At 43.8% G+C, this 12,462-nt stretch overlaps 1 protein-coding gene across 1 annotated transcript; it reads right to left on the bottom strand.

The window, feature by feature from the left end:
- Positions 1-164: 164 nt before the first annotated feature.
- On the bottom strand, positions 165-12,117 carry tecpr1b (tectonin beta-propeller repeat containing 1b). The gene is made up of 26 exons (XM_041062107.1): positions 11,994-12,117; positions 11,698-11,800; positions 10,454-10,686; positions 10,184-10,366; positions 9,940-10,062; positions 9,693-9,815; positions 9,236-9,410; positions 8,878-8,978; positions 8,675-8,776; positions 7,425-7,552; positions 6,668-7,281; positions 6,330-6,442; positions 6,064-6,219; positions 5,778-5,927; positions 5,466-5,623; positions 5,011-5,138; positions 4,394-4,487; positions 4,156-4,252; positions 3,970-4,049; positions 3,812-3,868; positions 3,550-3,724; positions 3,206-3,341; positions 2,920-3,012; positions 2,733-2,839; positions 2,386-2,505; positions 165-1,511 (listed from the first exon to the last, which is right to left on the bottom strand). Exons 3-26 carry the CDS (start codon positions 10,676-10,678, stop codon positions 1,371-1,373), a joined length of 3,579 nt encoding a protein of 1,192 aa, XP_040918041.1. The 5' UTR covers positions 10,679-10,686; positions 11,698-11,800; positions 11,994-12,117; the 3' UTR covers positions 165-1,370.
- Between the last annotated feature and the right edge of the window lie 345 nt (positions 12,118-12,462).

The following is a 12,462-nucleotide window of genomic DNA, read 5'->3' as shown; positions in this document are numbered from 1 at the left end:
TCAGAAATGCTCCTCACTTCTTGCTCCTGTTCGGGATGATGTATGTGCAGATTTTTATGTATTATTATAATATTATGTATTTTTATGTATTAATAGATTTTTTTTAATAAGGCAGTGAATTGAACATTTTGGTGGAAAAAACATCGGACAAATTATTATTAAAAGCAGAAAATGTTTTTTATAAGTCTTAAAACGTGGAGGGAATCGTAAATCCAGTTGGGCAGCTGGTGTCAATACAAGTGGAAGCTCAGGCTTAACTCAGAAACAAATTGAATGCAGTATGACATTGATTAGTCATTTCTCTCAAAAAAGAAAAAAAGACAAATAAAAGCCGAATGATTCATTGCTTTTAGCCCACATACTGCAGTCAGGTAGTTTTCCAAATCTATTGTGAAATGATTTCAGAACATGCAGTGCAATATTGTTAGACTTTTATTTCACATTTCAATGCCCTTGTAAGATGAATGTCCAGTCACAGTGACATTCAGGCCTGCTGTGCAGTTTAAACAGTCACTGTCGTAGCAGTTATGAGTGTGGGTATAATACTAACAGGAAGAACTTTTCCTTATTGCAGGAGGACAGAGAGGTTCTGCGTGGTGATGCAGGCTGAATGTTTCATATTTTTCACTGCAGTCACTTGTAACTAAAGAGCAATATTTTTTCATTTAGTATGAATATCAAATGTTTGCCAGTCCTTTTGAAAAATCCCTCAATATTGGGAAGGCTTGTCGTACGGATTTGGGCAAAGAACACTCCATTGCAAACTTGTAATAGGCCAAAACATATGGAGAAACAAAAATTCAACAAATGAATAATTAATAAATAAATAATTGAAATCACATGCAAATGTATGACAGGGAAATCAGACACAAACACAAACAAAACAAGATTCTAGGAACCAAAATAATTTAGGCTACAGTGGGATTGTATCTTAGAAGACAAGTTAGTCTGGTGCCCAAGCCTTAGCCCTTTATCGAAGTCCCACCCTCTTAGGTTTTCACAGCATATTGTACATGAGAATAAAAGCTATTGCTAGATCCCAAAACACCCAGTAACCAAAGCCTAGTAAGAGCAAACACATGCATTCATTTTTAAATTTTTTATCCCACAAGATGTGCTCCCTTTTTTGTTATGTCATCGCTGCGCACCAACATGATTTCTGCAAGGGAAACAAGCCAGGGAGTAACATTCATCCATCAATCAAGAGTCAAATCCAACCAGAATTTACAACATAGACTCAGAGGAGTGATTGTGCATTCCCTTTACATGAAGGGATAAGAGCCTGTGGGAATGGTTTTAGGAGACAAATGTAGATCCAGGCACAAAAAGGGCTGGGAGGAGAAGGAGGAAGAGAAGGAGATGGGCAAGTGCTAAACACCCACAGCGTTCCCGTTCACTTGTGTCGGAGGTCGTGGGGGGAGCGGGCTGCGTGGGGGTCCGGCAGGTGGAGGATGTGGGGCACGAGGAGCCTCTGCTGAGTTCCCTCTCACACTGATGTGCTCCCATCCGCCCTGTATGTCAAAAACACATAAATGACTGTCAGTACTCGAAAATGACTGCTACTGTATCTGCTTGGTTACTTGCATGCTACTTTACATGTGCACTAGAGGGCACTGACAAGGCCACAATATACAAAAAACAAGTTTTAAACCCTGAGCTGTAAATCTAATAAATAAAATATTTAAAAGAATGAAATGAATTGGCTGGATAATTTGGCTGTTTGTTTTGGTTAATACTGCCACAACAGCAATGCTACAAGAACCTCTGTCTTGCAGCATTTCTCAGACTCAAAGGACCCAATTAACACACAGTACAAGTACAGTGTGTCTCCACATTTTAGAGACACACAGTACAAGTACAGTGTGGATGTTGGTTACTCGTGAGTTACAGTTACAGTTAAGCAGGTACCTTTTTTTTCTCTGCACTATTTCATGTTTAAAGGATGACTGTTGATGATCTGTATTTTTAATGGTGTCAACAATAATAAAAATACAGAAAAGATCCATTTTCTGTGTCTTCAAAGCCTGAGACATAGAGCTCTATTGTTCAAAAAGCATTAAAAACACATCAGTGATCCACACTGTTGCACTGGGTGAAATGCTCCTTCATTAACAAGTACATAAACTGATAAAGATTACAGTGCCCAACTTTTTTTTTTTTTTTTTTATAGGAAATTACTGAGCTTCTTTAAAGGTAAAGCTACACATTTATGAGCTGTTGCTACAGAAGATTTACATCTTCTGTAGCAACCAGTTGATTCAGGCTGAGAGGCACAGTAATGCTGGAGAAGTCAGAGAGTTGTAGCAGGGTCCCCACTAGCAAGTAATTTTATGTTATTAATGAAATGTATATTGGAAGGCCTAAGTTAAATGATTATGCACTCACCCCTATACCATAGTCCCAGGACTGGCCCTTGGGTTGCATGGGTCCTACCCCGAGCCTGTGGCAGACAGCTCCTGGAGTCTCAGCAGGGAAGCCTGGAACCCCGTCTGCTATGATCCACACCTGGAGAGAATAAGAGCACTGAGCCAAACACCAGCCATTCGTTGTTTATTATCAGATACGGCTCACAGTCTAACAAAATGTCCAGTCACTTCCTGTTAAAATTTGTCTTTAATGAGTAAATCAAGCGTCACCGTTCTCACTGCACTGTAGCTTCCCGAGGTTATGCATTTCCAGTAAATACTATCTTTAACTGATTTCCTGGCCTCCCTTCCTGTAGTAATACTGACCTGGTCCAGAGGTCCCACAGAAACCTTGGTGACGTTGTTAGAGATGAGCTCCCAGGCAGAGCCCTGAGGATAGCTGGGGGTGAGACCCTGTCTGTACCACAGGTTACCTACAGGACATCAAAGGAGTTTATTGCCATTTTACTCATGTTCTCCAATTTTAAAGGGTTTCAAAAAATACTGTACTCACTGTTTTCATCCACAGCAAAGACAGAAGTCCGGCCCACAGACAGCTGCCTGAGGGTCTGCCTTGGAGGAGAAGGGATGTGGTACCAACATTCCCCTGTAGAGGATCAACAGCACTAGAGGTTTGACTATGTATATTGGACCATTACTGGGTATATTACTGGGCACTGGGTGAATATACTCGTATGATTCAACACTGATTCAAACATTTACTGGTCTTTTCCTGCTGCTTACCTTTTGACTTTTTGTGCTGCAGATATGTTACACTGTATTACTGATTGTAAACTCACCTGCAGGGTTTTGTGGGGACACCGATCCTCTGTAGAACACAGCTCCATCCTTGGCGATGGCCCACACCTGGTTGGCTCCACCAATGGAGATGGACTTAAAGGGCTGATCTGTGCCTACATGTAGCCAGGAGCTGCCCTGTAAGATCAGACACACGGGCGTTAGAAAGCAGCGTTATTTTCGACTGCAGTGTTTGCAGAGAAGAGATGAATGAAAACTGTAAGATTAATTCCCTAACAATCTAGGGAATTCATCTTTTCCTGCTGCACTCATTTAAGTCTCCTGTGTTTGAGGGATAAGTATTGTTGAAGTGCACTGTCAGAAACAGTCTACACACGTTCCTCACCGCTGGGTTTTGGGGGCTGACTCCCAGTCGACACAGGACATCTCCTTTGTCACTGAGGGCCCAGACAGGGACCTGCTCCATCCTGCTCTGGGCCAGACATGGCATCAGAGAGATGTCACTCAGCGGGATGGGTGGGACCTGCTGCCATGGACCTCTTAATGTGATCTTACACTTCCTGTTTGTAGAACATTGAGTGATTGTTTTGATGCTATAGAAAACTGTGAGTTATAAACCACAGAAGTGTGTAAGTGTGTGTGATTACCTGGTCCATCTTCTGCGCCTAACAAAGTCTTTCATGGTTTTGTGGCCATGAAATGTCCTGTAGGAGAGAGAGAAGTCCGATGAATGGGACACCTCTTTCTTACGATGTTGATTTTTTTTGTCTTTGAGACAACGTCCTTAGAAAATGTCTTTACGTACACAGGGAAGTCTGCAGCGTACTGCCAGCCTTCTTTGTCTGTTCCTCCAAGGACGTTGTAGTCCACAACCCACTCAGACACCTGAAACATAGATTGATGGCAAAGAATTAGTTGGTAATGAAACAAGAAGTAAAATGTGTGTGCAGGCGGAATTCTGACTGGGACTGAACCTTAGGATCCCACCTACCCAGGACCACTGAGGGGAGGGCGGGTGTGTGTTGCCTTTGGTGCACTCTTTCAGTCCGCTTTCATCGCTCCACATAGGGCGGTCTGTAGGAAGTCCTCTGGAGAAATGAGCCAAAAACACAGCCAAAATGTGTTTGGACTAAAACTAAAAAAAGGTTTTAGCATGACTGTCTGATCTAGTGCCTTTAAATGAGTATGACAAATATGAACTGCAAAGACTTTATGTGAAATGTTCCTACTTGTCTGTATATCCTGTCATTGGGTTCCATCTTTGATTCTCGTACACATGTACACTCCTGACATCACTCTGCTGGTGCATCTGCACAGCATCTCCTGCAGCAAACACAAACATGGACAAGAATTTAATGAAGGAAAATAAACTGTTTGTGTGCACAACATTTGTGTGTGTAGTCTCTACAGCTGCAACAGACGGTAGATTTTCGAACCATGCTCAAGCACTTGCGCACCAAACTACAAGCTGTTAGCAAGAAGACAGTACATTTGAAATTTGCAATGAATATTTCTCCAAGTAATGATTATTGTCATTGTATATCACTGTTGCAAATTTAGATTTTGAAATAAGCATTCAGTGTATTAATATAAAACAAGATAAACTCCACAGTTGAGAAACTGAACTTCTTAAAAATAACTTTTAGAAATTATTAAAACTGTCACAGATAAATTTAAAGTTGATCAACCAACTGATTAATTTTTACTAAAGTAATAATAATACTACATGACAAACTGGGGAAAAACACTGGGCCATTGATATGTGGAAATGTGTGGATGATATCTAAATTCTTTTTGAAAACTGTGGAAAAAGCATATGGGTAGATGTCTACAGGGGCAGGTTTACCCGGGGTGGGCTGTTGCCCATAGCGCCCACTGTAGACCCAGGCGGTGCCGTCCAACCCGATGCCCCACACCAGCCCAAGGCTGTTAGACTCTACACAGCGCAGGTGTCCTGGGACCTGCCGCCAGAACCTGCAGCACCATACAGCCGAAGCATCCAGCGTTAGCCACATACACATTATTGTTAGCACACATTTTAGCACACATGGAAGACGAAGTGCTGCCACACACACAGTATGAAAGAGATTGGCACATTAGCAGCACAAATAATAGCTACTTCCACCAGGCAGAGAAGTAAGTTAGCATGTTAGTAACATGTTAACCGGCATGTAGGAGCATTAAGTCAATGTAAACAAAAAAAAAGTTGATGAGAAAACAGGTAAAGACTACAAGGAAGAGACAGTGAAAAGAAATAAATCGCAGACAGAGACTGAGTTGTCTCTTTGGTTTCGGTCTCACATGAGGTCACATGACAGTGTGTTCACAGGAGCCTCCAGGGAGAAGGACGGCTCATGGACCATGATGTCTCCCTTTGAGGTGGTGGACCACAGGGCCTGTCTGGATGGTGGACCTGTGATCCCTCGACACTCACAGCAACAGTCAGACAACAGGCATATCTGGTCACACAGAAGAGACCAAGACACAACAGGAAATGTGATCAGCAGTAAGTTTTAGCTGGAAAGTAACCACTGAAAAATGTAAAGAATTCTGCATAATGTTCTAAGCTGTACTTTTCACTTTAGTATGCATTGCATGATCTGTTCGCTTTACCCAGTCATTCATGTCCTTTTCCGTTTGTGCTGCCAGGACCAGAGGCCACCTCTGTTTGGTCCTTTGGGCTGTGTACACAGCAAAGGCATAGTGGCAGTCCCTGAGCACCGGAACCAGTGCCGTCACTTCATTTATAAACACATGAAGGTACTGAAATAAAGAGACAGGGGACGAGAATGAACAAACGACAGCGACAGTTGCATCAATTGTCTAGTTTACAAAACACACAAGGTGATTTTACTCATTGTACTATGTCTATGCGCCTGACCATAACTTAATAACCAACCTTTTTCTCATCATACTGTGTGTAATAGACAAAGAAAATGCTGTCCTTCCTGCCATCAGACTTGGTGGACTGCTCCAGAGCAACACCCACATCCACCCAGCGCTGAGGCTTCCAGTCTCTCCACCAGCGCAACGCACCTTTACGCACCCACACCGACTGGAGAGGGAACCAGGACAAAGATGGGCCCCATGTAATGTATGCACACAAAGATTTGATAAATGTGACAAGAGAGGAGATAGAGTCGAAATCATAACAGAAAGTATTACGTTGCTTCTCTCCAGAGGTTTCTTGCTGATCTCCTCTCTGTGTTCCTGCTGCTGCTGCTCGCTCCAGGCTGCAGACTGAACTGGAGTCAGTGACAGAGAGCTGGTGAGAGGACCTGACAGACAGACATACAAGTCAGAAAGACAGACAGACAGACAGACAGACAGACAGCCATGGAGGTAACAGTTTATCTATATACATGCAACAATTGAAATGCACAAACAGACGCATAGTGCACAACACTTAAATAACACATAAATACAGATATAAACTGACTTTTAATTGTTTTGTGAGTGAATACATAAATCTTAAAATCACTGCATACTGGTAGTCAATATACCTGTGGGACTAAGCCAGCTGATCTGTGAACTCGCATCCACATCGCAGCCTCCACCGGAGATCCAGGCCCACACTGGGCCGTCCCCCTCTCCGACACCCTGAGAGGTCTCCAGAGTCCCCAGTGTGTAGGTGGCGGCAGCGCTGCCATCAGCCAGTAAAGACGCCGCTGCCTGTGCACTTCGAGCTGCTTCTGCCCCCTCAAGATCCACGTTCATCCAGGGGACATCACGTCCTGCAGCCTCAGGGGTCGAGAGTATCGGGGCTGGGGACAGCTCCTCAACCTCCTCCTGAGGTATCTCTGTAATGGACGGTTGCGATGTGGACGTTTTGTCACGGTCCGAGAGCAGGCTGTTGATGAAGCTGTCACTGGCGGGGATGAAGGGTTTGGGGGCCTCTTGTTTGGAGGCTAAGGGAACGTCCTCTGCCTCCGGGGGAGGTGTAAGAGTGTCGGCCCCTCCTAAAGGGACCACAGAGGGGGCTGCTGCCTCTAGGACTGGGGTGTCAGTAGTGCTTTTTTGTGGTTCAGGAGGACCTAACTCGGAGTCCGAGTCAGTGCAGCTCAGAACTGAACCTTGTGAGGCCTCAGTCAGCTGGCCACTAAACTCACAGTCATCTCTATTAAACAACAAAAATATATGAACAGAGCAGAAAAAAAAAGAAGGGTCAGTGTCTTTACAGGAAGCACATACAGGTATCTGTATACAAAGGTTGCACCTCATGTGTCAGTTAAACGATTGAACTCAATTATTTATACAGACCTAGGTGGAATAACCTCTTTCCTATTGCCCCATTGGGCAGAAACAGGAATCCAGCCGTTCCCACTTGGTTCAGACGGGGTTACACCCATTCTGAAATACAGGCCGCGGTCTTCACCCACCGCCCACACCTGACAGAAAAAGAGGAAAGGAAACTATGTAGAAAACCAAAGGTGAAACACCTTACACTCACCGACACACCTTTTTCAGCATATCCTATCAAACAAACTCACTGTCAGTAATTAAGAGAAAGAAATTTAATAAGAGCATAAAATCCTAATAGGATAAATATGGCACAACACTTAATAACTGTCAAATTAAGTAACATAAAACTTTTATTCACTCTTCAAAGATGCATCAGAGGCACTAGTAGGACACAAGCCACCGTTACTTTATAAGGCCATATACTGTAACACTGGCGCCTGCCACCTCACACAAGCCATATCCATAATTGCAGCCTTGAAATATGGGATATGATGACAACGGCTTGGCCAGCTTCTAATTAGGGAGTCTCCCATATGTCAGGCCAGTAGGAATATAGTCTGGGGATATATAAGGCTGAGCTTGAGGCGCTACTGCTGGGACATTGGCTGGAACGGCTGGCTGTACTCATGTTACAGGGCAGCGCGGGGCAGGACTAGAGGCTAGAGGTAGAAGGGCTGGGGGGGAAGGGGGGAACAGGGGTGAGAGACAGAAGGGGAGGAGGTGTGAGATGTGGGTTTGCAGTGCTAGCAAAGTCCTCAGCAGTGAGATACAGAGTGAAGCCTTTCTGCCCCTGCGACCCCAGCCCTGATCTGGTTTGTCCTGAAACCAGATCCAAAGAGAGGGTAAAGTGAACCTGTCAGAGGGGAAGTACAGAAACCGGCTGGAGTGGAGGCTGGGTACAGGAAGGTGGAAAAGAAGAAAAAAGGCTGAAATACTAAAAAGAAATTACATTCTAAATAATTAGAAAAAATATACAAATACTTAAAATATCTACTATACCTTGGCATGTTGTTTTTGTGTCCAATGCATTGAAATGTCATGGTCTCATTATATTTTCACGTCACCTGCTTTTAATATTATTTAAATTAGTACTGGAACTAAAGATCTGTACTTGTGTGAATATAATAATAGCTCCATTGTTGAACCCAAATATGATATTTTGTTATAATATCATTACACTTGTAAGTTGAATTTCCTGCCAATTCTCTTGAATTACATATTCAACTGAAAGTCAGTCTAAACCATTTAAAGTGCAGAAATCTTTAAACCTGGTCATTGAGTCCTACATCCACCATCATCATCTCCCCTCCGATGCTGATCCAGCCGGAGCCACAGGGGTTGTGAGAGTTCACGCCACGCCTGAACCACACCTTGACCCACACACACACAAACATACAGACACAGATATGTTACCACCACAATGAACCACCACTATATGGCTACACAGTATTTATGAGTAGTATTGATTCACCTTATAGTCTTTAGTGACCACCCAGACCACACTGACTCCAACAGCCACATGAAGCGCTTCAATCTCCTTTCCTGGTGATTCCACCTCAACCCACGATGTGCCTGGTGGAAAACACACAAATGTTTATTTACACAGCACCAAAACAAGACCTCATATAGGCAAACTGTCAATGCCAGTGAGTTTTATAATCACCTCACATACTGCGATGCTGTAACAAAACATGACCTTGCTGAAACTGTACTGACAATTTACTACTTTAGAGCAACTATATAACGATCATTAAAAGATGGAAAGTAATTAAAAAAAAGAAGAAGGGGAGAGATAATGGAGAATTTTTTGAATTTCAGTGACTTCTGACCAGTCGGACTGTCCAGGCTGAGGCTGGTACGGACCAGCAGGTTCCCATCCCAGAGTAAAGCCCACAGCAGGTCTCCGGGACCAGCTGATAACTGAGCCACCTCCTTGGGCACTTCTACCTCCTCCCAGCTGGAGCCCTCTGGGACCCGAGGGTGGATGCCCTCCCTGAACCACACCTGCGAGGGGACAAATAGCCATAAGATTAGACAGAGTGGGATGTGGTTTAAAGGACCTTTAAGTCTGAATGTGTGAATCACATGAAGTCGTGCTGCCCCCTTGTGGCCAAAAATAAGAAGTGAGCTTCCCTCAAGCCACAGAAAGCAAAGGTTCTGTATAAAAAACAGTGTCTTATATAAGTACATAATATGTTTGCCTAAAGATTTTTTGTAAAAATGTAAATTGTGTTTTCAGTAGCAGGTGTACTTCACATGTTACAACTGTTGGCCCAGTAGACTGACCTGTCCTTGCTGGGACACACCCCAGAGGTAAGGATACCTTCCAGACTGGTCGCTCATCTCCCAACCACCACAGCTAATGTCACAGAGCGGCAGAGGGGGTTTCCTAGGATCGTCCAACGGGATCTACAGGACAGCAGCTTGACTTGAATCTCAGTCTCACCGGTGCTCACTCCCACTCTACTCTAAGGATTGGACAGTGACACTTAAAGGATCTTATAGATATTCAGTAAAAAGAGAGAGTCCAAACCTTCGCCCAGGTGCCTTGTGCAATGTATCTTCTGTAGCGGATCCAGCGCCTACGCCGAACACAGGAATTCCACTTCTTGTCCGGGGAGAAGTTGGCCGGGAAGTCGACCGCATACTCCCAGCCCTGAAGAGAGACAGACCTTTTATATTTCGTCAGCCAAAATTAGAAAGACAGCAAAAAGAAAGACAGCTAGAAATAAAGAAAGTGTGTAAACATGTTAATGACGACACATGTTCTTTCTCACCCCAGTCTGGCTGGGTTCTCCTCCACAGGTCTGATCCACATACCAGTCTCCCTCCCACTCCCAGCTGCGGGACGGCAACTGGAAGCTGTGCAGCGGCTGAGGATTCATTCCAGTCACGTCACTCCACGGCCAGCGGTCGGTGGGCAGCAGTATATCAGTGAAGCCATCCACAGGGTTCCACCTCTGAAAACACACACACACACAGCACTTTAGCATTAATGATATACAGCTGTCTATTTTTCAGTGTAACAATACACAGGTTGGGCTGACCTGGTTTTCATAGGTCTCCTCCCGGTAGCGGATGGGGGTCTCACTGGGCATCATGTTGAGGTAAACATGGTGATCACAGCCGATGCCCCAACAGCGCCCCTTCCCCGCAGTGACACGCTTCAGCTCTAGCAGCATGTCATCTGCACGCTCCCAGCGCTGGCCAGCTGTGGAGAGGCTGTATACCCTGCCGTATACATCCACGGCCCACAGCAGCGTGATGGGCATGATGGCCCCTGAACAGACACAGCAAGACAGCACTCATCCGTCTAAGATTTCTGGTATGTATTTTATCACTTTGTGTACTTAAGCTTTATTGATCCTGAAGAAGTGCATCCATAAGTAAAGGCACTGACTGTTATTTTCCCCACTCTGGTAGTCTGAATCACCACCATAAACAACATAATTGCAGCCATAAGAAAAATATGTGTGCAAAGATGTGAGTAATGTTGTGAGAATTATGTGGGTTCTGTCATGATTCTGAATTTTAATTCATTTAGTGAATTCAGAAATTCAAATCAGAATGAGAGTTAAGTCACGATTTATTCTTAAAGTTTGTTCTGACTTTATTCTGAAACTTCTGACTCAAAATTCAAACTTTATACAGTTGCAAATATGTGCTTGTGTATAAGTGCTGTGGGTTGGAAGGGGGACTTCATTAGTTTTAATTCTCTTCCAATAAAAATATATTGCGAAATAAACATAAACAAATCTGAATTTCTGATGAGGTTTCCAACTTTATTCTTACAGTAAAAAAATTCTTACTTTTTTCTTAAAATCATGAGTTCAAACTTTAGACACCGTTTAAAGTGGCCCAAAACATTAGTTGGTGCCACAAAAAAGTGCCAAGAGTTTTAATTTGAAATCGCTGACCGGAAGTCTTATTTTTATTCTGACTAATTCGCTTGACACTTACTTTATCGACTGATACTAATCCGCTACAGTATTGACTGTCACTACGCCTCCATAGACACAGGCCTTTATTTGCGTTTCTTATAAGAAATGTGCAATTATTTGATTTAAAGCGTCTTCTTAAATTCAAACGGACCGAACCAGTGGCTGCAAAGACACAGGGAGACGGACATGGAGTAAATTTACACCGGGCTACATAGTTCTATAAGACTGCAGTTTTCTAGAATAAATGCACAATGACTTACAGCCCGCAGTGGAGCTTTACGCACAACACACACTCACACAGGCGCTACAGTAAATCCAGGATCAGGAACACAGCTCAAACAGCAGCCTACCTGAATACTGGTATCCGATCCTCTGTTGTCAAGGGAATATCAACAGACGCATCATGACATCAGGTGCAGCAGCCGATAAGTGCCATCTCCTCGGAGGCCCATTCTGGGACAGAGTCATAACGCACGTGAAATAACAACACAGACAATCAGGGGGGGTTGTGTATGCCATACAGCGTAACAACACAAGAGAGCCGATATGGACTCTTATGCCGCAAAGTCGGCTGTAAGCTGTTTACAGGGAACAGGCAGCAGTCAGCTCACCGTCAGAGATGTCCAGATACATAACATTTACTTACGTGCGAGGCTGCGTCACGTGCAACACCACCTTTGCAGTGGGAAGGTAAAGTCATTCATGCTCATGCCCACGGTGGGTTTTTAATTCACATTCTGGAGCAGAGGAATGCTCTGTCCAACTCGGAGCCCACAACAGGAAATGGAGGAAGTGTGACTCTGATTGGTGGAAACTCGGCAGGGAGTGTGGGATCTCTTTCTCCTATTGGCGGAGCACAGGAGCTCCTGATATGTTTTTTTTTTCCGACGGCCGCTGCTGATTGACGCGCATATTTCAATAATTTATTCAGCGCCACATTAATTATTGAAGCGCAAGGCTGGTTTTACTTGTTTGGCTACAGTTTGGAATATATTACCACAACAAAGGACAAAAACAAACACATGTTCTTTATTGTTTTTATTGTAAGTACATCTGAGAATTGTTTTCTTTAACAATCAGATGATTCAATGAACAAAATGGCAGAAAATAGTGAA

This window comes from Toxotes jaculatrix, chromosome 18, assembly GCF_017976425.1.
Source record: "Toxotes jaculatrix isolate fToxJac2 chromosome 18, fToxJac2.pri, whole genome shotgun sequence".
Lineage (NCBI taxonomy): Eukaryota > Metazoa > Chordata > Actinopteri > Toxotidae > Toxotes > Toxotes jaculatrix.
Note: the sequence above shows the minus strand (reverse complement) of the source record. Positions and strands in the feature narration are given on the sequence as shown.

Bases quoted from the DNA above. Each gene is read 5' to 3' on its own strand.
- tecpr1b (XM_041062107.1), bottom strand. From the start codon at position 10,678: ATGCCCATCACGCTGCTGTGGGCCGTGGATGTATACGGCAGGGTATAC. The intron at 7,282-7,424 runs GTCTGTATAAAT...GTTGTTTAATAG, and splicing joins AAAGAGGTTATTCCACCTAG to AGATGACTGTGAGTTTAGTG. The intron at 5,624-5,777 runs GTAAAGCGAACA...CTGTGTGACCAG, and splicing joins AAAAGGACATGAATGACTGG to ATATGCCTGTTGTCTGACTG.